Source organism: Rhamphochromis longiceps, linkage group LG23 (assembly GCF_057381845.1).
Source record: "Rhamphochromis longiceps isolate RC_006_pf linkage group LG23, R_longiceps_female_GT1.1, whole genome shotgun sequence".
Classification (NCBI taxonomy): domain Eukaryota; kingdom Metazoa; phylum Chordata; class Actinopteri; order Cichliformes; family Cichlidae; genus Rhamphochromis; species Rhamphochromis longiceps.
The window spans coordinates 6,872,013-6,897,325 of record NC_140578.1 but is presented as its reverse complement, the minus strand read 5'-3'; the positions used below and the strand labels follow the sequence as shown (position 1 = coordinate 6,897,325).

The 25,313-nt window shown below is 39.7% G+C and overlaps 2 protein-coding genes across 4 annotated transcripts; both read right to left on the bottom strand.

Annotated features, from left to right (window-relative positions):
• Nucleotides 1-19: 19 nt before the first annotated feature.
• Nucleotides 20-16,070, bottom strand: LOC146641154 (flavin-containing monooxygenase 5-like). Of its 2 annotated transcripts, none has more exons than XM_085397747.1 (11): nt 16,045-16,070; nt 9,275-9,413; nt 8,965-9,153; nt 8,703-8,868; nt 8,483-8,625; nt 8,075-8,271; nt 7,361-7,496; nt 7,044-7,263; nt 2,610-2,682; nt 2,174-2,426; nt 20-2,071 (listed from the first exon to the last, which is right to left on the bottom strand). In XM_085397747.1, the coding sequence occupies exons 2-11, from the start codon at nt 9,404-9,406 to the stop codon at nt 1,925-1,927; spliced, it is 1,656 nt and encodes a 551-aa protein (XP_085253873.1). In that variant the 5' UTR covers nt 9,407-9,413; nt 16,045-16,070; the 3' UTR covers nt 20-1,924. The 2 variants fall into 2 exon arrangements, with proteins under 2 accessions (XP_085253873.1, XP_085253872.1); XM_085397746.1 differs by lacking the exon at nt 16,045-16,070 and adding an exon at nt 11,865-11,935 and having other exon boundaries at nt 21-2,071.
• Nucleotides 16,071-18,534: 2,464 nt separating this feature from the next.
• On the bottom strand, nt 18,535-23,671 carry LOC146641153 (flavin-containing monooxygenase 5-like). Of its 2 annotated transcripts, XM_085397743.1 has the most exons (12): nt 23,614-23,657; nt 23,206-23,368; nt 22,563-22,705; nt 22,279-22,463; nt 22,000-22,165; nt 21,715-21,857; nt 21,414-21,613; nt 20,332-20,467; nt 20,027-20,246; nt 19,859-19,931; nt 18,944-19,196; nt 18,535-18,834 (listed from the first exon to the last, which is right to left on the bottom strand). In XM_085397743.1, the coding sequence occupies exons 2-12, from the start codon at nt 23,208-23,210 to the stop codon at nt 18,685-18,687; spliced, it is 1,674 nt and encodes a 557-aa protein (XP_085253869.1). In that variant the 5' UTR covers nt 23,211-23,368; nt 23,614-23,657; the 3' UTR covers nt 18,535-18,684. The 2 variants fall into 2 exon arrangements, with proteins under 2 accessions (XP_085253869.1, XP_085253871.1); XM_085397745.1 differs by lacking the exon at nt 23,206-23,368 and having other exon boundaries at nt 23,614-23,671.
• Nucleotides 23,672-25,313: the final 1,642 nt, after the last annotated feature.

Here is a 25,313-nt window from a genome sequence, read left to right as displayed (position 1 = left end):
TTCAGCATGTTTCACTTTACAAACGGTGCCCCATACCATTAGGCTACATTTTTTAAGCCTATTAGCTTAGCACAACAACAACAACAACAACAACAAAAGCGCTCGCAGAGAGAGCGCGTCACCATGGCAACCGTAACGCTGCTGCCTGGAACAACAGAACATAGCTGTCAAACAAAACCCAAACAGGCAAAAAAAAAAAAAAAAAAACCCAAACCGGCCTGACCCGCCACAATATGAAACAGGAAAATAATAAAGTAATCCATTTATTTCAACAAAGTAACTGTATTCTAAATACCACCTTTTTAAACGGTAACTGTAACGGAATACAGTTACTCATACTTTTTATTTTAAATACGTAACGGCGGTACATGTATTCTGTTACTCCCCAACACTGTCCAAAGGTGTAAACAGTTGAAACAATTACAAAACCATAATCACTTACAGAGTTATTAACAAAATCATCATCCTTGTAAAACTATACCCAGATTACAGTTTGATATTGCACCTGCAGATGTTTGTGTTTGTCCCTGCAACAGTCATGACTGCGCTGTAGAACAACGCCTCCAGTGGGCAGAATGTAAAAGACATGTCTTCGTATCAATGAAGATATGTCTTTCTGATTCTGACAGTGTAATAAATAAACTTATCATTGGTCTTTTATTTTTTTAACTACTTTCTCTAGCAGAAAACAACATTCATGGACAGGGACTTCTAAAATATTTTCCAAACTATATCTTTTAGATAACTAACAGAAAATGTAATAAAGGTCATCAATATTAGTTAAATATTAGTTAAAAGTATTTTTGCCTTCTCTCACTCAAACAGCTCTGAGGTAGTTTAATGACAAAATTACAATGATTTGACCACATCTTTTATATGGTAAATGGTAAGTATTTGTATAGCGCTTTACTAGTCCCTAGGGACCCCAAAGCGCTTTACACATCCAGTCATCCACCCATTCACACACTGGTGATGGCAAGCTACATTGTAGCTACAGCCACCCTGGGGCACACTGACAGAGGCGAGGCTGCCGGACACTGGCGCCACCAGGCCCTCTGACCACCACCAGTAGGCAACGGGTGAAGTGTCTTGCCCAAGGACACAGCGACTGTCCAAGCCGGGGCTCAAACCGGCAGCCTCCCAATTACAAGGCGAACTCCCAACTCTTGAGCTACGCCCATCGCGATATTTGTATAGCGCCTTACTAGTCCCTATTGACCCCAAAGCGCTTTACACATCCAGTCATCCACCCATTCACACACACATTCACACACTGGTGATGGCAAGCTACATTGTAGCCACAGCCACCCTGGGACGCACTGACAGAAGTTTATCTTATTTCATTGTCTCACATACACCAAGTGTGTCGATGACCCCTTGACCTTGTATTTGATAAGAAGTTAAGTGAACAGATTCACAGAGACTGATATTGTTAAACCTCATACAACAGGCCAAGAGACATCAAAAACAGAACGTATAAATTAATAAATAAAACAAACAATTCGGAGCACATACTGAATATTTATAAATTATTCAGTACAGCTTTTAAAGTCTTTAATAATGTAATATACTGCTGACAGAAAACATGATAATCTGCTGTAATATCTTACAGTGTATAACCTCTTAGCATATCAAAGAAATAAGTAATCATAGGATCCTAATTATATGTTACCCTAGAAATGGTTACAGTACTTAAATGAGTCAGTATATGACATTAACAGATCTTCTTATAATGGTATTTTATGCAACATGTCAAATCCAAGTCAAGCCTCTGTCATTGTTTTCAGTGTGGTGTTACTAACTATGGGAATTAGTGACTGGTATTGTCTCTTAATAGCTTCACTGTTATTTCTCAAATTATTTTGAAACCCTAAGTATCAAAGGAGGTGCAAGATGAGATACTGGTGCTGGGTTTCTCATTCAATCAGACTGATTTTGGACGCAGCTTGGACACGAGGGTGGAGATGGTGGTTGGGTTGCGGTGGATGTAGTAGATTGCAGCTCCTCCAGCCATGAATGTCAAGCTAAGCTTGATCAGGAAACCTGTCGTTGAACTCTGTTGTGCATTCAGCTGGAGGAGACATATGAAAAGATTATAAGAATGCATCTTTGATTGGCTGACCGGTGCATACAGCAAAACTCAGAGTATGCAAAATAAACGCTTTTTTCAGACCTGTCTAGTTTTTAGAGGTTGGTACATGCGGTCATACTGAGTGAAGATTGCCTTGCGTGCCCCCTCCCATTTTCCTGGTCCCATCAACCGGTACTGGTAGGCTGTAACAGGCCCCCACAGAACTTTCTTAAATAGAGGGAAGTCTGTGAGGAAGAGCCAGAGGAGATTTGGTTGCACTCCAATGTCCTTTGCTAAGTCGTCCATGTGCTCAACAAAGTCCACCTGCAGAGGTGTTAACTTTGACACAACATAGCTGTAAAGAGGATAAGTCAAAAAACAAATAAGTTAACCAATAGAATATTAGACCCACACACCTAGTTTTAAACAAGGAAGGGTTGAAAGGTTTAAATGATTTCTTCACTTTTTTGGTAAATGATTTGCAAAAAATATTCTTATTATTACTAAATTAAAGAGGGGAAAATTAGTTTTTAAATACTTTTTTGCAATCTTCTTGGTGTCATTCTCAACAGCTTTGATCATGGCCTGGTTTGAGGGCAGTTTCTTATGTCCTGAAGAGCAAAAGAGAGAAAGCAAGAGTAAAGATAGTGACTGTGTTGATATGTAGATGTTGATGTAATGATAAGGTTTACCAGCAGGGGGCACTGTATTTAAGAAAGCTCATGAATGCCTCCAGGGGGAGCACATAAAAGAAGACTAGTCTGTGGCGTGGCATAAGGATGTTAATAAAATGTTTTGGAGCGGTAGCTCGCAAAGCATAAGTGCATGCTGTGTTATTTTTAACAAGCGCTATGAAGACAACAAATGGTACCAGGAGTAAAAGCGAGACTGTGGAAGCGATAGCAGTTCAAAGTTCTGTTTGAGATGGAAATTTGAAGCCACCAGAAGTAGGGTTGCCAACCGTCCCTTAAAATACGGAATCGTCCCGTATTTCGAAACAAAAGTACACGTCCCGTATTGAGCTAATAAGGGACGCACTTTGTCCCGTAATACAGTGAGAATCAAAAGTAGTCTATAAATGTTAATGGAATTAATGCTTTGTTTGAAAACATAATTCCCAGCCCCTCTCCTGCTTTGTGACCAATGAGCTGACAGCACACTTATGACAATTCGAGTATGACAATTCAGATTACCGCTCATCTCATTGGTCGAGGAAAGGTCGCTTACGGAGAAAATACCGGAAGACAACAGATGACCACAACAAGAAGCATGGCCAACAGGGAAACAAACGCCGACACGGCGGTGCAAGTCTCGGACGACAGTACACCTAAAGCTGGGCAAACACTGTGCGATTTTTTCAGTCACGTTATTCAGCTCCTGCTCAAACTGCACGATTGACTCGCAGGGGTTAGAAGTTCATAGGTCACGATGCAGGTCTCACACTATACCGCCCGATGCTCTGATGCGACCTGAGAGCTCACACTGTGCCTCCATAACACGAAGGTTATAACAGAAAATCTGTCGCGCTCTCTCTCTCTCCGTCTTACACTCACACAGACACACCACCACCACCATCAACTTTGCTAAATTGCTAATGAAAAACATGATCAGGCAGCTGTGATTGAGCAGCAGTGTAAATCCAACTGTTTTCACGGTTGTTGTGGTCGTGATAATTTTGTGATGCCACATCGAAAAGGCTCGGATGAGCTTTCCAAAGTTCTACAAGTTGTGCCTCCATCGCTTGTGTCCAGATCACACGCTGCACAGCCGTGCTGCTCCATCTTTTACACCAACGTTTACGTGTTTGCGCGCGAGCAGTGTGAGCGGCTGTGATGAGACCCTCACGAGCGATTGATGATCGGGAGCTGGTCGTGAGGTGTTAATCACTTCTCGTTACCCCACGTATACTACACGATGCACGATGAAGGCCAAAATCGGTCAAAAATCGGCTCAAAATGGGCCAAAAATCGCACAGTGTGAGCCCAGCATTAGAGCAGCAATGTTTGTTCCCCTCAGAGAAAGGGAAGAATGGGAAAAGGAAAACACCTGGCTGGAAAAAGTTAATATGGGCATGTGCAATGAATATCAGCGCTATGTGGCCAGAAGTGTGATAATATAATTTATTTTGTGTAATAAACAACTGCAAGGATAGATGATTACAACAAATAGATGACTAATACATAAAAGTAATACATAGATGAATAATGATGATGAGTTAAGATGCGTAATCATGGGAACAAGCGGGTTTACAAACAGGAGCAGCTGATTAGCATTAGAAAAGCTGAAATAATATTTCAACTGAAGCCGATTGTACTAAATGCACTAAATGTGCACTGTTACAAGAATGTTTTTCTTTCTATTGTTTTCTATTATTTTAAGTTAAGCAGGACAGAGTTCTTTTAAAGAAAGATTTACTTATATTCTCAAAAGTTAAGCATGACAGGCTTCTGTTTAAGAAGGAGACCTGTTTTATTGTGTTAATGTTGTCATTTTGAGCTAAAAATAAATGGCTAAATGATCATTTGTTTCACATGTGTTCATATCACAAAGAATACACATCTACTTAAATCAAATTCAAGTCAAAGGGTTAAAAAAATAATTTCACACACAAAAAAAGAGCTAGAAAATTCACCACACTGGGAAGGGTGAAGACAACTGGGTCGCCCGGCCCTGGCCACGAGGTGTCCCTTATTTATTTTTCAGGGAGTTGGCAACCCTAACCAGAAGCAATGTCATTTTGGTGTAAAGGAAATAACATTTTTGGGAGACAAATTCTCTTCTGGAGGTCTTGAGCCAGATGAAAGAAAAATAAAAGCCATTGCAACCATACCACACCCAACAGATAAGAGAGGTGTGCTCAGAGTGATGGGAATGATCAACTTTGTTGGAAAATACATACCTAACTTGTCAGTGAGAACATCAGCACTAAGGGAGTTACTTCGTGATTCCATGGAATTTAAATGGACAGCGAGGCATGAACAAGAATGGAATGATTTAAAGACCACACTGACAGCGCGCCCAGTGCTTGCATATTATGATCCAACTAAGAGTCTGAAAATCTCAACAGATGCCTCAAAGAATGGGCTTGGAGCTGTTTTACTTCAAGCTGAAGAGGGGAGCTGGAAACCAATTGCTTATGCTTCTAGATCCATGACTAAGGCTGAAACCAAATATGCTCAGATTGAGAAAGAATGTCTTGGGCTGGCATATAGACTTGATATTTTTCACTGTTATGTTTATGGTCTTCCTACCTTTACAGTTGAGACAGATCATCGTCCTCTTGTGTCAGTCATTAAGAAAAATCTGAATGAGATGTCGCTGAGGATTCAGCGTCTCATGATGAAACTGCAGAGGTATAGTTTTGACTTGATATACACACCAGGCAAGTATTTAGCTTTAGCAGATGCACTGTCACGAGCATCACAGGTGTGTCACGCAAGCTCCACTGAGAAAGAAGTAGATGATCATGTTAATATGATAGTGGAGTCTCTGCCAGTTTCTGACGCAAAGATAAAACAAGTATGTGAGGAGACAGCTGCAGACAGGGAGCTGCAAACAGTGATGGAAGATATCCAAGGAGACTGACCCAAAGAGTCCTGTTCAAAGTATTATCATGTTAGATCAGAGCTTAGCGTGGTAAATGGACTGCTGTTGAGAGGCAATAGGATCGTGATACCACATACCGGTAGTCTGAGACAGGTGATACTTCAAAGAATACGTGAGGGACACCTGGGAATAGAAAAGTGTAAAAGGAGGGCTAGAGATACTGTGTACTAGCCTGGTATTAATAAAGACATTGAGAACATGATCGGAAAGTGTGAAACATGTAAGAAGTTTCAGAGCAGACAGGCAAGGGAACCCATGATGATTCCTGAACGTCCTACAGCACCGTGGAGGAAAGTAGGAACAGATTTATTTCATTTTAATGGGAAAGACTATCTGTTGGTTAAAGATTATTACTCTAACTTTCCTGAGATTGCTCTACTTACAAGTACTACTGCTAATAATGTGATCACACATGTGAAGTCCATCTTTGCCAGGCATGGAATACCAGAAACTGTCATTTGTGACAATGGTCCTTGCTATAATTGCAAAGAATGGCACAATTTCGCAAGAGAATATGGCTTTAAACATGTCACATCAAGTCCTCAACATCCACAGGCTGAAAAAGGAGTGCATATCATCAAGCAGCTTCTGAAGAAGGCTACAGACAGTCAATCAGATCCTTATTTAGCTCTGCTGAGCTACAGGGCTGCTCCTCTTGACTGTGGTTTATCCCCTGCAGAACTGCTGACGAGTCGTAAGCTACACACAACTTTGCCCTGCTATGCAGAGAGCAAGCAGAGTGAAGAAATTATAAAAAGCAAGAGCATCTGAAATGGAAACAAAAACAGCAATATGACAAGGGAACAAGAGCACTTGGATTGCTTGCAAAGGATGATGTAGTGAGAATCCAAGATCAGAATGCATGGAACAGGAAAGCCATTGTTCTTCAGGAAGCAGGTCCAAGATCATATGTAAGAACGTAAGAACTGAAGAAGATCATGTGCTCAGAAGGAACCATCGCAACTTACTGAAGACTAAAGAGACATTTCAGGAGGAACAATGTGGTGAGGAAGATGAAAATGTTGATGTGTCACATGCAGAGACGGTGTCTGATTTGAAACTACTAGATGGACATGAAACTGTGAAGAAAAGTGAAGTTGTTTCAGAACCTGTATTGAGGAGGTCATGAATGCCTCCAGGGAGAGCGCATAAAAGAAGACTGGTCTGTGGTGTGGTATAAGGATGTTAATAAAATGTTTGGAGCGGTAGCTCGCAAAGCATAAGTGGATGCTGTGTTATTTTTAACAAGCGCTACGAAGACAACACAGCGTCAATCATTAGTAAAATGCAATGTATTTGATATTTTACTGTAAAAGATTTTATTTCACCTCAGTTTTTAAATTTTCTTTTATTGGAAATTCCTTACCTTTGAAGACACGAGTGACAAAACGGGCCTGCATTTCAGCTTGAGGCATGATGGCTCCGTCAGAATGGATAAAACCCACAATAGCTAGGGTAGGCTGCTCTAGGATTGGAGGAAAAACATGTTTGTATAGTCCAATACGGTGCCCAGACTTGTATATGGCATTTTTTGGCAAGTAGGGGAAATCGTAGTTATATCCTGTGGCAAACACAATCAGGTCCACCTGTAATAAAGAGGACAAGAAAGAAGAGCTGAAATTGTTTTTAATGACATTAAGAACTGGAATATTTAAAGCACATCAGATAATTTGGTTCTCTGACATTTTCTGCAGTACTGCCATCATCAAACACCACAGTGGAACCACGGATCTCTTTTATGTTTGGTTTGACGATGACCGACCCAGACAAAATCCGGAAGGGCAGATCGTCATTGATCACTGGGATCTGGCTGAAGAGCCTGATGAGGTGAGGGCAGCAGAGGAAAGACAGACATGTAAAATTCATATATAATAATATATTCTGATAACTACGTGGTAAACTACATGGTAAATGCCCTGCATTTATATAGCGCTTTACTAGTCCCTAAGGACCCCAAAGCGCTTTACACATCCAGTCATTCATACACATATTCACCCACTGGTGATGGCAAGCTACATTGTAGCTACAGCCACCCTGGGGCGCACTGACAGAGGCGAGGCTGCCGGACACTGGCGCCACCGGGCCCTCTGACCACCACCAGTAGGCAACGGGTGAAGTATCTTGCCCAAGGACACAACGACCGAGACTGTCCAAGCCGGGTCTCGAACCGGCAGCCTTCCGATTACGAGGCAAACTCCCAACTCTTGAGCCACGATTGCCCACATGCCCAATAGACAAATTATGATTTAAATAGTGTTCACTTCATAGCAGATACACAGTCTATGGACAATTTTGGTATGGTGAACAGTTTAGCAAACAAGATGAGACAATCAGCTTATATGTGATAGATTGCATTCAGCGAAACCGTGGCGTTAGGGAAGAATTTACATATCCCACCTGTGTTTGGGTTTGAGGCCATACATGGCGTGATCATACATGGAGTTGAGCTTTTTCTCACCAAGCCAGTTGAGAAATCTCATTGGCAACAGCCTGAACATGATATGGACAAAGCGTGTGTTGAACCTGTCCACTGGAAGACCATTGTCAGAAACCTGACGAATGACCCAAGCACCACTACGAGTGCTCAGATACATCTATAAGACAAGACACAGAAAGAAAGAAGTAACACTAACGTGAAATTGTCTTATCTCACGGGATGAAGGGCATCCTTGTACTCTTTATTTTAGGAGGTAAAGCTTGAGGAATGAGGATGCAAAAGGCACATCAAATTGGCACACTATCAGACAAAAAAAGGGACACTAAAATGTTAGGAAGAAAGCTGAGCACTTAGAGAGCACTACCAACCTGCTCTGCAACTCTGCTGCCCTCCACCGCGATGTCACCCCCTGAGTTGCCGATGCCGATGACCACAACTCTCTTCCCATGCATGTCTTCAGGCCCCTTGTAGTCCCAGCTATGGGAGTATTTTCCTTCAAATGTCTCAATTCCTTTCAGACAACAGAGTGGAATTTTTATACAGTCATGTTTTAACATTTATCATGTGGTGGTACAGATATTCACTCACCTGGGAAGTCTTTGAGTGGCAGGTTAGGATAGTTGAAGTGACCAGTGCAGCAGATAATGGCATCAAAAATGTGGTTCTCCTCGTATCCATCTCTAGTCTCAGTCACCACATCCCACTGACCAGTGCGAGAAAAGTCCGGTCTCTGTTTCACACTCTTGACTTTGGTCTAAGATACAATAAATATAATAGCAGGTCAGTTTATACATATAAATATTAATATAGGGTATAATAAAATTGATCGCTCTTCTTTCTATCTTGCTACCTGGAAGCGAATGTATTGCAGTAGTTTAAAGTGGTCTGCATACATTCTGAAGTAGTTCAAGATTTTAGAGTGGTGCATGTAGTTGGGGTAGTCTGCAGGGATTGGGTAGTCACTGTAGCACATCATCTCCTTCCACACATTGATAGTAAGGGAACGATAGATACTAGCTCTGTTTGGTTCTGACACTTCCTGCAGAGAAGACGTTCCAGACAACAGATGTTAAGAAATAATAGTTTAAAATTGTACATTAAATTTTATATGAAAAATAGTCACAGTCAGTAGTGAATCTTTCTCTAGACTGAAGTCTTGCCTTGAATTTCCACAGTCCGCCCATGTCATCACTGCTTTCAAAGCAGGTTGGCTCCATGCCCTCATCCAGACAAGCCTTTACGCTGGTCAGACCACAGGGTCCTGCCCCGATCACTGCTACTTTGTGAACCATGATGGATCTGCAACAGGAGAAAAATATTTATCAAAGGAGGAAAAAAAGGGAAAATTAAAGTTAAACAAGACACCGTATAGTACGATATCATACAGGAAGAGACAAAGTTGCAGTGAAACTCAATACCGAAAGCTTTTGTAAAGAAAAAGGGAAACCTTATTGGTTGTTTCCATTGCAACATGTATTGCATTGCTTATACAGTTGCACATTTACTTGCCGTAATATTCATGTAACTCTACACATTTAAAATTTTACGAAAGTCAGATAACTCCTGTTACAGATAGATTACACAGATAATGAAGCCGTACGTCTTAGAGCATATCTTACAGTCTGTAACCGATTGCATTTAAAAGTCATATTACCATAAACACGAGCCCTGTGTCAGCCTTACCTCTTCTGTATAGAGCGAGATGAAATGAGTGATCCTGTCCTCCAGTTTAAATACTCAGTCAGATTTTAACAAACACGCAAACATGAAAGGCGGATGATTGATCAGCTCAAAAGTCCCAAAACAAGTCAATAAGTTAAGAAATACTCTTAAGAAGATCGTTTCTGCATTGCTTTTATGACGCTATTTAGAACCATTAAGAATGTAAAGAAGAATGCAAAACTGTGTGCCGTGTAAATGGAATACCTTGATTAAAATATAACTTAAAATATAGGTCCTGAAAACGAGGGGGATAAATGTCAGGAAAGATATTACGAGAGAGTTCTTGTTGATCAATAAGTTCAATAAGTGTCTTTAAAAAATAGTTTGAAAAGCAAAAACAGTAGTTTGACCTTACCTGCTCTTTGTACACTTAAAATATATCTTACATGAAAATAACACTTACGTAAAAGTTCAGGCAAGAATCAATCTGAATATTGATCTAATTTGCACAGGCAGTCTATAAACCACATAAAATGTCTTTTCATCATGTTTGTTTTCATGTTGAAGAAAGGCGAAAATCTAAACATATGAAGAGTGAGACACAGGCACTCCAAACACTCTACGTGACCAGGGGCTTCTGCACATTTTTATAAAGTATTTGCTTTGAAACACAAATGTCAGCATTTCCTTATCAGACCAATCGATTTTTGTGTTTGGAGGCATTGATAGGTTTGACTCAGTATCTATGCTTTGGCTTCTCTCTTTCTTTTGTAAGTAAACATGCTGCAGATTCGAACCCTTGAGAAGCAGATTACCAACCTTATGTTCTTTTTTATCTTTAGCTCTCTGAAATTTGGCAAACAGACTTTGCAGTATTCAAATGCCCCCAATGTTTCAGTCCTTGGGTTTTTTGAGGTGTTTGAGTTTTGAGTGTTTTTTCCCTAGTATCTGTAGTTTTGATTCTTTTTTATTGGAAATCTGGATTCCTGTTTTGATTCATCTAGTTTTTCCAGCAGTTTTGTGTTATTTCTTTTGATATAATTGAATCTGTTTCTGTTTTCCTTGATGGATATTTAAGTGATGAGTCTGATTTTAAGATTGTGTGTTCTGGTTTATGTCTTGATTTTTATTGTTTGCAGTGATTTCAGCTCCCTCTTGTCTTTCTGTTAATGCCTGATTACCTGCCTCTATGTCCAGTGAAAGTCTAGTCTCTATGTTTTGGTTAGTTCCTGAGTATCTTGCATTACTTTTACTTGCTCCTTTGGAATTATTTGGATTATTCTCACTTGTGTCTCATTCATGTATAAATCATCTACCCCTGCAAATGATACAACCATCTCAGCCTCCACCATTGGCCACATGACCAGTCTCCACAAGGAATTTATCTATGTTGCCAAACTCCTGTCTGGCTTGGCACTCTCCACAGGTCCCATTTGTCTTACCCTATCCTAAATCCTTGGGACCTGCCCGCTTGAGATCTCTGTTTTCTGTGTTCCCACGCTCGCACACAGTTTCCAGATATAATTAATTTTCTTCTTTTTTTCTTCCTTTTTCCTCCCAAACTAAATCCAGCTTCTGCTTGTTTTGTCAGTTAGCTTCCAGTTCAAATCATTTTAATTTTATTTCATTTATATAGAGCCAGCTAACAACAGTTGCCTCATTTCTGGCGAGAACTCACTTCTTTCTGTATTCTTTGCCAAGAAAGGCAGAAGGCTTCTTTCAGATTCCTACCCCCATGACACTCTTGACCCACCCTCTGTGGAATCTGAGAGTAAAAAGCTTGGGTCTCATGTTACACCCCTGAATGATCCCAAATGTAACAAGCGGGTGTTTCCTCACTGAAAACTTTTACTCAAATGATATATCTCAAATATATAAACAATTTAGAATTAACTAGATTAATGGGTTTACACTCGTACATTACAGCTCTATCACAGGCTGTATTTAACCCATTGCTGGGAGTTTGCTCACACATTGCAAAACTTTCTAACTAATATACATATTCTTTTCATACTTGGAATAGTATTAACATGCACCTTTTTTTCCCTCCATAACTCATTTTAGTAACACTCAACACTGTAAGCATACCTGCAGGGGAGAAATAACCACAAAAGTGACAAGCTGGTGCTTCCTCACTGAGAACTTTTACTCGAATGAGGATTTCCCCCAGCTAAATGGGTGGAGACAAAAGCAATCAATCTCAAGTGACCCGATTCAGACCACTTCGTAGATCACAGATAACACTTAATATTTAACGGTAAGGGAGGAAATAAACAAAGTTTACTTTAAAAAAAATTCTCAAACGTATCTTATAAAACATGTCCTATACCTGTGTAACCTCCTTAGATAAATCACAGAATATTAATACTGTTTTTATTAAAAAATGTGTTAAAATTTGTTGTTATTTTATCTTCTTGCACGCTTCCCAACAAAATAGATGCTGTCTCGACATTAAACAATTGCAAAATCTTCTCACAAATGTTTCTACTTTCTCTCGCTCTCTTTTTTTTTACTAGTCTCTCATGAAATTGACACTGAAGCTCTTGTTCTGCCAGCTTGCACACGAACAAAGGTCAGGGGTCACAGTTTAAAGACACAGACCACAATCCATAATTGGTAACAGAGTACCACATAAACAGTCTATGGGTATTCTTTGGAAAGTCCACGAGTTATTAAGAGCAATTAACTATGCAGACAGCATTTTCAGTGCCCATGGCAATGGTGTTTGTGAACAGTCTATGAATTATTCATGGAAACAGTCTGCACACAGACTTGCATGAGTCCATACATGAAGGAGGGCTGAAAGTATGGCTGCAGGGGTAGCAGCCATGGGACGAGAAATGGAGCGTGACACACAGGTAACAACACGGATACTGGCTGGACACTGTAAAAGGAAGGAATGCTGCCCTTATCATAGGTCATGCATCTTGCTGGGTGCCTCTCTCGCTCTCTGTGGCAGGTGCCTTTTCAGGTTCAGCCACTGCATTTGAGGATAGGTATGCATGCGGTAGGTTCCCATCAGGCAAGTTTTAAGCATGTAAGTTTATGTCCAGATTTTCACTAGGCTCACTGAACTCGAAAACTACGAAAACTGGCTTTTCAAATTTTCCTCCTGCTGGTGTGCAGTTATGTACAATATCAATCTCTGATTGACCAAGAAGGCCGTTTCTTTCCATTGACAGGGTGGAAGCTTGGAGTGGTTATTAATGTAGCTCATACTCATCTCCACTGTCTTCCTCAGATTCCTGAATTTGCGTTTCAGGCCGGTGCCTCCTTTCCTGTTTTCTTTGGTCCCTTCTGGGGGGCTCCAGTTGTGTCAACAGGCGATTGATCACAGGGCATTAAGAAGTTTCTGTGCAGGCCTTTGGAGCGTCCTTTTCCCCTTTCTGGTTTCACTTCATAGATTGGCAGGTCAGAACCCACTGGGCTCACTACTATGTGAACTATGTTCTCCCAGGAACAGATTGGCTGGTCTTCCCCTGGGTGTCAGATTCTTAATCAAGACATGTTCACCGGGTTGCAGCACTGAACTTCTTTTGTGTTATAGTACTTCTTACTCCTTTCAGCAGCCTTTTGAGCATTTTGTTTGGCAATGCCATAGACTTCCTCTATACCTTCCTTCCATTTCTCTACATACTCATGTTGATCATTGAACGCTGACTTAGAGTGCAGCCCAAAAACATATCAACTGGAAGTCTGGGTGATCTCCCATGGAGAATATAGAATGGTAAATAACAGGTCACATCACAATTGTTTATAGTTGTAGTCATACACCAGCTTGTTTAGGGGCTCCTTCCAGTTTGATTTCTGTGTGAGTCAGTGTCTTAAGCTTTTGCACCAGTGTCCCGTTCATCCTTTCCACCTGACCATTCCCCATTGGCTGATAGAATGTTGTCTGAGACCCAGCCACTCCACTTAATTTCTTTAACTGGCCAAACAGCTGATTTCATTATAACCTCTTTTCAGTCCATTTTAAATCTGATAAGCAAGGTGGGAAAATGTCAATGTATCTTTCTGGCCTGGTTCATCGAACTGACCTGAGATTTTCAAATCTTTGTACCAGGATTGGCTAAGCTGCTGTGGCTGGGCAGTCACGGAGGGCTGTGTGCTAACTTGTAGACAAGCAAAGACTGTGAGTGGTTCTGAGGCTTATAAGCACCATTGACAGGGATAAATGGTTCCACTTCCGTTTCTTTAGATTCCATTATAGTTCTCTGCTCCTCTACTTCCCTATGAGTCCCTACTCTTTCCACATTTTCCCCATTTTGAATTCCACCGCCAGACTGCATGTGCTGGACATCTGAGGAATAATCCAAGAGGTGCTTCCAAAACTGATTTTAGGTTTCCCCACAGGCTGAATCTCCCTTCCTTTTTTTCTCTGCTCATGCTCTACTTACCAGATTCAAATTGAATACATTTATTAGAATTAATATTTGGACTGAAATAAAAAATTGCATTCCCCTACTGATAATACTTTATTATTACATGAATATAGCACAAGGTTCAATTAGCTTTAAACAAAAATATCTGGTGGAACTTCCTCCAAAGAGCTACTTTTTACTTTCTTACTCTGAGTACATTTCATAACCTGTACTTTTTCACTTGAGTAAAGAATTTGAATTTGTTTTTGAACTTTTACTAGAGTACTTTACAACACTAGTATCTGCACTTCTGCTTAAGCACAGAATGTCTGTACTTTTTTCACCCTCACTTAGGGCTATGAGCTCTGGGTAATGACCAAAAGAGGAGACCAGGAAATGCTGGAGAAATTTTATATCCCAGCTGGCCGGGGAATATCTCGGTATCCCCGTGGGGAAACTGGAGGAAGTGGCTTCTCTACTTAGACTCCTGCCCCTGCAACCCTAATCTCTATAAGCAGCAGAAAATGAATGGGTAGATGGCCTGGGGGAAAAAAAGAAGCCTCCTGTGAAAGTTAGGGTAGCTAAAAAGCAATATAAAAATGTAAATAGCCTAACACATCTAAAAATATCTCATTCCACCTCAGACACCATCGACTTAAATAATAGCTTACCTACAAAACCTACAAGCCAATTGAGCCACAGAAACATTTAACTAGATAGACTTTGATCTAAATTCCCTCAGCTTTTCCATGTTTTTGGATACACCATCAGGTTAGGAAGCATATATATATATATATATATATATATATATATATATATATATATATATATATATATATATATATATATATATATATATATATAACAATAGTCATTTCTCCATCACCTAATATTGGTTCATTCTACTTATACAGTAAAATTATCTGTTGAAATAATCACACTTTTTCAGACTGATATATCTAACATGCAGCAACTCACTACTGCAATGTTTTGCCAAAAAGACAAGAAGTGAATCCCCCTTGATTGTTTCCATGCTCTAAGAAGTGCACAGTGTTAGCTGTTTACATTTGTCACATGCTGCACTATGACATGTAAATATGGTGGTCATGAGACACTGCTATATAATGTTTTATTTAGAAATACAATAGTTTTGCCACTAGTTAAGTGTGAGCATACTGCTATTGAGTGGAAAATGGGGGTTAGCTCCAAGTGGAATACAAATAAATCATTATTTAGTTTAAAAAAAAACAAACTTCATGTGTCATTTAGGTGCTTTACAGTACAAATAGCAGAACAAACTGTTCCCAGCATTTTGCTGATTACACAGTAAGCACTAATGGGTTTAGCTTCATTTATATTTCTGGATTCCCAGGATACTGCACAGCACAGCAACCCTTAGTCCCCACTTCTGTCATAAAACTTTGTCAGTTCCTAGAACTTGAATGAAGGCCAAAGGTGATTTTGCTGTAATAGCACTGAAACTTTGGAATGACCCTTTGGATGTAGTTTGCTCAGCTAATTTGCTCTGCAGTCATATTTTTGCAGCCTGTTGATACTTTGCTTTTACAAGCTTGCTTTGGATGTCAAACCTATTCTGTACTTTTCACTTTCATCTCTGCAGTTATGCATTTTACAGATTATTTCTTTATCGCAACCGTGCACAGCACAGAAATGCAAGAATGAAAATGCAAATATTCTTTTTTGGGTAGTCACTTTGTATAATTTTTCAGCCTCGACTGTCATGCAATTATTTTTTATGTGCACATGTGGGAATCAGCCCCTCAAAATGCAGAAAATTCAGGGATTAGAAATGATAAATTTACTTGTGCTATCCCAAAAAATGTGTGTGCATGTGTGTCAGAGTGTGTAGGGAAACAAAACTGAAGGACGCCAGGTTTCTTTCTTACCTTGATCCTGGTATGTTTGTTGGCTCTGTGTCTGGAAAGAGGAAAGAGAATCATCAGAGCACCGACTTTTATAGCCCTACTGAGACAGCGACCAATGACAGGCTTCCCCCTCCCCAACATAGGGATGAAAAGACCAAATGTTCTTCTAAGATCGATTAGAAAGGACGTGGTATGCGTCATGTATATAGATGCATTTTATTTGAATATTGAAGAAAAAAAAAGAATTTAAGTTGTTTTTTCTTTCAAAGAAACATACAGAAAAAATAGTAATAATATATTCCTGTAGCATGTACTGGAAATGGGGGCGGTCTTAGCTCGGATGATTTAATAAAGCAGTTCTCACCTCATGGGTGTAATTGGCAGCCAACCCAGAGTCCTTTGTAGCTGTGGACAGGCATAAGCTCATTAGGGAAGTAAAGCTAATCGGACTGTTAATTTAGCATGTTGTTAGATGACTTTTATAAAAAGGTAACAAAAACTGGATCTAGTTGTAAAACAAATATTCTTTGCTTTACAGTAGGTGGTGTGTTTGAGCAGAGGCTAATAAACAACTGTAAGAGATGCTCTTTGTAGTGCGTGAATGTGTGCGCATGCCACAAAATAGGTAAATGATTGATAGCCAGCTGCCTCCCTGACTGTGTGCCCAGCCTGGACATAGATCACAGATGTCTTGCAAACTCATTGTGTAATTATGAATGGCTACTAGAAGCCATAAATCAGTTAAAATTGGGGTCAAGAGGTTCATGGGTTCAAAAAATGCCCCCAGTGCCCACTTTGTTGCTTCTCTGAGTTGGGTGTAAAAAAAAAAACAACAACCAAAAAAATGTACATTTGAGTTGCAGAATAGTGACGAAAAAAAAAGAAGAATAAGCCGCATATCAGAAAATCAAAGAGAGCATACAAGGTAGTGGAGAGATAATACAGAGGGAAAAAGGACAGAAAAGTAACACTGACAGAGAGAAACAGACTTTGCCCAGCCTGATGGAAATTTCCACTCTGGCAGTGAAACGAAATCTAATGTTCAGATTAAGTTAAGCATAATGCAAAACAACAAAACAAGGTTCACTCGTTAGATTGTAGTTGTTAACGGAGACATTCCACCAATACTATACGTATAAATAAATGAAACAATAATTAATCTTAAGCAATAAAAGCTTTGAATTCTGGGACAGTCTGGAACACACTTCTGTGTTCTTCATGTTAAAATCTTTTCTTTATGGTTTTCAGGTTTAGTCAGGAGGGTAATAACAAACTGAAATGCAAAGCAAACCTGCTTTTATTATTGTTTTTTGGCTAAAAAAATATTTCAATAGATACAGTGTGCTTTTTTCTGTATGTACGAACATGCTGGGGAGTGTGAATAATTGGCTTGATTTCCATCTGTACAGTTTTGTTTGGCTAAAAAAGGTTCAGTGTGTTGAAATGCATGGAAAGGTATCAAATGACGGCAAAGGGGGTTGAACGGGTTTATAAACCCCCCCCCTTTTTTTTTTTAAAGAAACATTTTCCTTTACAGGATCAGTCACTGTCTGGTCTAACTGGTATTTTGGCCTGCAGTAGTTCCCAAGTTAAAAACCAGAGGTGTTTTTTTTCTTTGACACCATGTTTTTACTATAGGGCAGGGGTGTCAAACTCCAGGACTTGAGGGCCAGTGTCCTGCAGGTTTTAGATATCACTCTGGGTCAACACACCTGAATCAAATGATTAGTTCATTACCAGGCCTCTGGAGAACTTCAAGATATGTTGAGGAGGTGATTTAGTCATTTGAATCAGCTGTGTTGGATCAAGGACACATCTAAAACCTGCAGGACACCGGCCGTCGGGGCCTGGAGTTTGACACCTGTGCTATAGGGAGCTACTCAGAGGTGGAAATATATACATTAATAAATGACTTAGTCATACTAGCTGTACTGTATACAGCTGTAATTTCCAGAAGTTCTTAAATCAGCAGATAAGCCTTTTCATATTTTGAATAGTTATTTTCATTATTTCATTATTATCACAATAAAAGTGTTTGGCTGACACAAGCCACCAGTCATTTTGCAACATTAGGAACTTGGGAATCAGGAAATGATTTTGCATTTTCTTCTCAGAAGATACCCTTTTTTGTTTGAGTAGAGCAAGATACCATTCAGATCATACACTACTTTATCCACACCGGACTCACACTCTACAGTTATAACTTAAAATGTGATGTGAATAAGACCTTTTTCTAACTGTTTTCCTGGTTGAGATTCAACAATCCAGAAAATCTGTCAATAAAAGAAAGAATAAAGAATAATAATATAATTTTAAAAAATCTGTCATCTGCATTGGTATGAACTTATTCATTTCTATCCACTGTCAGCCTAAGTTCCTGTACTGCAAGGAATGCACTTTAAATGTGTTATAACTAAATGTTTCTGGGTTTTTTAAAGAAAAAATGTTGCTTTAAATCTATGCATTAAAATAACCACACATATGAAAAATAGAATAACACACAAATCAGCAGACACCTTTTTAATCGCTCAATAATTCCAAACAGGAGTATAGTGAACTAAATATTTTAAAGAACTACAGAAATAGTAGAATTTGTGTTTTTCTTTATTTCATTTGGTGTGTTTCAGAGTCCTCTGCTCATTGTTGGACCCTGAAGCTTGATCAGACTCTTTGTGGACGCATGTTGGACAGCAGTGTGGGGATGACATCTGGCTTGCGAGTATGAAAGTAGTAGATAGCAGCTCCTCCAACCATGACAGTCAAGCTCATTTTAACCAGTCGACGAGCAGTGGAGGGCTGTTCTGGTTCCAGCTACGGGGGGGGGGGGGGGGGGGGGGGGGGGTGATGATTTTTACTTCATGTTAAAATCATGCACAACAGTAACAAAGAAGACTGCAGAAGAAAAAGTGTAACATCAAACCTTTCTGGTTTTTAGAGGCTGGAACATGCGATCAAACTGGGTAAAGATTGCCCTGTGGGCTCCCTCCCATTTCCCTGGTCCCATCAGCCGGTACTGGTAGGCGGTAACGGGCCCCCAGAGAACCCTCTTGAACAAGGGGTAGTCTGTGAAGAAGAGCCAGAGGAGGCTTGGCCTTACACCAATCTCTCCAGCTATTTCATCCATGTAGGAAACAAAGTCCACCTGCAGTGGGGTCAGCTTTGAAACAATGTAACTGTGGAGAGAATAATATAAAGAATAGTATTATTCTAAAGTGGCACTAACATGGTATAGAAGTATAAGATATAAGAGTATAGCGCAGAATAGATATGCTAGAATAAAGCATTCCTTGTTTATACTTAGGTTTGATATTATGATTGCTTCCAGAGTCTAAAAATTCCAATGCTAAGTGTTCTTGATCATTGCAATATTAAAAGTCTAAAATTAAACACCTTTTAATGGCTATAAAATGTGTAAGATTAAAATGTGGTATGACGCAGCTGCAACCTTTACAGTCTGAACTTTAAAAGGAAAAAAGGAAAAAAAAATCACATGCTAGAATTGTCAGGGTATGCAAGCAGCTGGCTTCAAATTCAGATTTCTAACTGGATTTTTTAAAATGGTGCCGTTTGCTTTTTAAATGCAATTACATGGATAATGAAAATTATGTATGTGTACAGTTTGCTTACAAAGACAAAAGAATGTGAGTATTAATTTATTTACATGTTCAGACTAATGAGCATTTGTATGTTTAGGTATTATGACAATACACCTGTCTAACCTCTCTATGCACCTTGCTAACCAATCTCACTATAGCTAGAGCATCTTCTGACATATAACAGGAGAAAGGACAATGGTAAAAGACAGGTTGAAGTATTTAATAAGACAAATAGTTACCTTTTTTCAATATTTTTTGTATCTTTTTCAACAGCCTTGATCATGGACTGGCTTGACGGCAGTTTTTTATGTCCTAGGCAGCAAAAAAGGTAATTTGTAAATATAAATGAACTAATTTGTAACTAACAGTTAGGCATGCTAACTGTTAGTAATAACAGACTACCTTACCTTTGAAGACACGAGTGACCCAACGGGCCTGCATTTCAGCCTGAGGCATGATGGCTCCAAGGGCATGAATGAAACCCACGACAGCCAAAGTAGGATGCTCTAGGGTTGGGGGGAAAACATGCTTGTACAGACCCGCACGGTGCCCAGACTTGTACATGGCGTTTTTTGGCAAGTAGGGGAAATCATAGTTGTACCCTGTGGCAAATACAATAGTGTCCACCTGTGACAACAAAGAAATATGGTATTAAACTAAGTCTTCACTGAACAAAGATCTTGGAGAAAGTTGAAGAAAACTCTTCTCTGACCTTTTCCACAGTACTTCCATCATCAAACACCACAGTGCACCCACAGATTTCCTTCACATTTGGTTTGATGATGACTGCCCCGGACAGAATCTTCATTGGTAAGTCATCATTGATTACTGGGATCTGACTGAAGAGCCTAGAGTAGAGTATTTTAATGAGAAGCAGAATCCCTCATCTGACAGCACAGCGTTATACACCAATCTGGCATAACATTACGACAACTGACAGGTGAAGTCAGTAACACCAGTTATCTCTTTATAAGGGAGCAAGTGAACATTTTGTCCTCAGATTCAATGTGTTAAAAACAGAGAATTGGCTAAACATAGGGGATTGAGAGAGTTTGTGATGACCAGATGACTGGAGCAGAGCACCTCCAAAATTACAGCTCATGTGGGGTGTTCCCAGTCTGCAGGGATTAGTATTGTTAATGTTTTCTTTTATATCACGTTGCTGGCTGGCTAAGTGTGCATCGCTTACCTTGAGGAACATCTGTAAACAGGATGGCGCTATAGGAACAAGGAAAGCTGCCGGAGGCAGCGTGATGCTGTAGGTACTGTTCTGAAGGGAAACCTTGGGTCCTGCCATCCATGGAGAAGTTACTTTGACATGTACCACCAACCTAAGCATTGTTGCAGTTTCCATGGAAACTGTGTTCCCTGATGCCTATTTCAGCAGGATAATGTGCCTTGCCACAAAGCAAAAATGGTCCAGCAATGATATGAGAAGCACAATGAGCTTGAGGTGTTGACTTGGCCTCCAAGTTCCCCAAATCTCAATCCTGTGGGATGTGTGGGACAAACAAATCTGACCTACAGAGATCCCACCTTGTAGTTTACAGGACTCAAATGATTTGTTGCTAACATCTTTGTGCCAGATAGCACTGCACACCTTCAGGGGTCTAGTGGAGTCAGCGCCTTAAAAGGTAAGGGCTGTTTTGGGAACAAAAGGGGGACCAACACAGTATTGGGCAGGTGGTCACAATGTCATGCCTGATTGGTGTATATTATAGGGAACTAACGCACTGTGATTGATCTCATTACCTTGGCCTGAGTCAAAATCTATGTGGGCGTGACACCACCTACCTGTGTTTGGGTTTTAGGGCGTACATGGTGTGGTCATACATGGCATTGAGTTTCTTCTCACCAAACCAATTGAAGAAGTTGATTGGGAATAGCTGAAACAGGATATGAACAAAGCGTGTGTTGTACTTCATGTCAACTGGCACACCATTGTCGGAAACTTGCCGGATGATCCAAGCACCACGACGAGTGCTCATGTACACCTGGAGAATGGGAAAGACAGAATTCACCAAAACTCATGAAGGAGTTTTTTTTCTATCTCTAATCAAAAGAAGATAAGAAGAACGAAAAAGCTTTCTTCAACCTGCTCTGCAACTCTGCTGGTTTCCACAGCAATGTCACCTCCAGAGTTTCCAATTCCGATTACCACCACTCTTTTTCCATACATGTCTTCAGGTCCTTTGTAGTCCCAGCTGTGGAGATATTTTCCTTCAAATGTCTCAATTCCTGCAACATAACAGAGGTGTCATATGAAAAGACTAACACACAAAGGTATAAAAACAAGACAGTTATTTTTTTAAGGGTTGATTTTTAAAAATCAGCCATATTTTAATCAAAGCCTTTTCAGGATAAATGCAAAACATTTTACCTGGGAAATCTTTGAGTGGGAGGTTAGGGTAGGTGTAGTGACCAGAGCAGCAGATCACTGCATCAAAGACATGCCTCTCCTCATGTCCATCTCTCTTTTCAGTCAACACCTCCCACCTGCCAGTGCGAGAATAGTCCGGTGCTTTTCTCACACTTTTCACTAAGGTCTAAAAAATAACAATGTAGGCCGATTCAGGTTTTCAGATATCTGCCAAATGTCACCAAAACAGTTTTGAAGAATGTGCTTTTCTCTCATTCTACTCTTCTTTGTTTTTATTACCTGGAAGCGAATGTATTTTAGGAGTTTAAAGTGGTCTGCATACATTCGGAAGTAGTTCAGGATTTTAGAGTGATGCATGTAGTTGGGATAATCAGAGGGAATGGGGAAGTCACTGTAGCACATCATCTCCTTTGAGATATTGATTGTAAGTGACCGGTAGATACTAGCCCTGTTGGGCTCCGAAACTTCCTGCAGAGAAATAGTTTTAAAAGACAACAAAGAATTTTACTCAGTTTCACACGAACAGTTTGCTTGTCAACATGTTTGTCTTCTTAAATGTAGACTTGCCTTGAATTTCCACAGTCCGCCCATGTCGTCACTACTTTCAAAGCAGGTTGGCTCCATGCCTTCTTCCAGACAAGCCTTTATGCTGGTCAGACCAGAGGGGCCTGCCCCGATCACTGCTACTCTGTGCACCATGATGGACCTGCAACCAGATGTTGGAAAAGGTACCTGTAATTTTGAACATTTGTGAAATTAAGTATGAAAATGTAAATTTGTAACCAAGGAAACCGTCAATTGCACTATATTCAGGTGACAAGATCTTAATGTTAAAAAAGAAATACAAAAGAAAACATGCATAGAAAACTGTATTAATACTGAACAGTTTTCCTGTTTAAGAATGAAGCTTAAATTAGTTTCCAGCTCGTTTAAAATGCTCGAGAGATTTTTACCAGACCGAGATAAAACGGTCACGTGGCAATCCCTTTCCAATAATCCTCAGTTAGTTTACTTGATTTAAAGTAGTGACTGCAACAATTTAGAGCAATTGATGGTTTAACCATGTTTTACATGACTGAACTCTACAAATTCCTAATCCTGGCATCTGTCATAAAACATTCTTCTCAGAAACAGAAGAGCGAAGGTGACATCAAAGTTCTTTGAAAGACCTCAAGCATGCCAAATGTCCTTGGGCAAGATACTAACCCCATGTTTGCCTACTTGTGGTGGTCAGAGGGCCCGGTGGCGCCAGTGTCTGGCAGCCTCGCCTCTGTCAGTGCGCCCCAGGGCAGCTGTGGCTACAACGTAGCTTGCCATTGCCAGTGTGTGAAGTCCTTAGGGACTGAGTCCTTAGGGACTGAGTAAAGCGCTATACAAATGCAGGCCATTTACCATTTTGTCATTATATCATTGGAGCATGGTTATCATAACAATATCATAACAATGCAAAATTATGTTAATAAATTAAAAGAAATACGCCATCTTATATTCAAGTAATCACAAGCTATTTTAAACCCTTTGTACCCCATGACACACTTAGAAATATTGCTGATTTAAAAATCCCGACACACATATGGAAGCTTTATATTGCAGAAAGTGTCTATTTTTGCTTACCTTGATCTTCCTGTGGTGATTTGGTGTGCCTCTCAAGTGGGGCAAGCATCACCTGAGCACAGACTTTTATACAGAGAGGGTAACTATACACACTCTTTTTTTCTTTCTCTCAGTCCTGTCCAAAAAAGGAAGCTACCAAGCTGAACCATGTTTACCAAAATCAAAATGGGTTTGACTTTGACTAAAGTTCAATTCGTGTTATTTTAAGTAGGAAGAGGAGTGCAAATGAGTGACAATAGTGAGCAATGGGAAGAAGGAGCAATAATGATACGCACAGAACTCTATTAATGTATCCATCTATTACACATGACGCAAAACAGTTTTAGATTGGTTCCCCATTTAATTACAAATTCTTACAATCAAATTACGGGATAATTTTCAACAGCAAATTCAAATCCATGGACTATAATACAGCATAACCACACACACAGACGTATACATAAATGTACATTATAAGATCTATACAAGTGATGTACAGTGAAGTTCATAGTATTTAGCAGGCAATGAGTGCAGTAAAATGTATAGAAGCTTCATGTTTGAAAAATGTATAGAATAAGAAATACATTTTGTTCATAAAGTTTCTCAACTGTTACAGTACAGGTTATGAGAAATGTGCAAAATCTTTCAGTACACAACATACACAACTAATTTTTTAAACATTTTTAGTCTTAAAAAAAGAAAAGAATCAATCATAAAAATTATTTGGTCACAAAAATTACCATCCAGCATATTTAGATTTACAACCAAAGTGTAATGAAGTGAAAATCTTCAAAGCTGAAACCTTTCTCACTGGCACTGGGAAGATCATTGGTTAGTTATTGCAGAGACAGCACAGATTGCACAAGGTCAATAAAATATCTGAGTGGGAACAGTCTGCTGAGTTCATACAGGTATCTGGATCTGGCTTAGACCAACTAGCACAAACCGGTGGGAAAAAAAAAAGACCCCAGAGACGGACACGAAACTTTCTTTTTGTCAAATACACGTAATACAGGACAAAAAAACTGATGTAACTTCTTGTCTCTGGCAGTACTGAGGTGTGTGTTTGAAGTGAGCAAGCTGTTGTGCAACTGACTCAAGTATTTTCTCCCTCCTGACAGAGTGGTTTAGCCATACACTTCAAACACGGCATTAAAACTCATTCACAGATTCAAAAACATATTCATAATGTTTCTTTGCTTTTCTTTGTAGTACTAGCACAACTATTTTTTCCTTTCTTGAATTATAAACCAATCAAAAAGGATTTAAAATTCCCATTCAACTTACTAAGCTTAGTTTTATAATGATGGACTGATGGTGATTAGCTGATACTGCTATTTGAAGTATTGATTCGACTGGCAGCTAATGTTCATATCCCTTCATTTTCTCTGTTGTACTGGGAAAGAAAAAAATATTGATCATTAAAAAAACTATTTGAAAATGTACTTTCACCTTCTAATCCCACATCTTTGAACAGTAAGTGAGTGCAAAATGAATGCACCGATTACAGATTAAATATTAGCCACTGCCATCATCTATGGAGCCAATGTGCATCCCTAGCAGAAGCAAAATTTCCTAAATAACACTGCAATTTTACCAGGAAGAAGAAGAAGAAGAAGAAGAAGAAGAAGAAATAAACATTCACTCAGATTTGGCACACAAGTGGAGCAGCTTCAAGGACACAAAAAGGTTAACTACGTCTCTTCTCACGCCCTCCACGT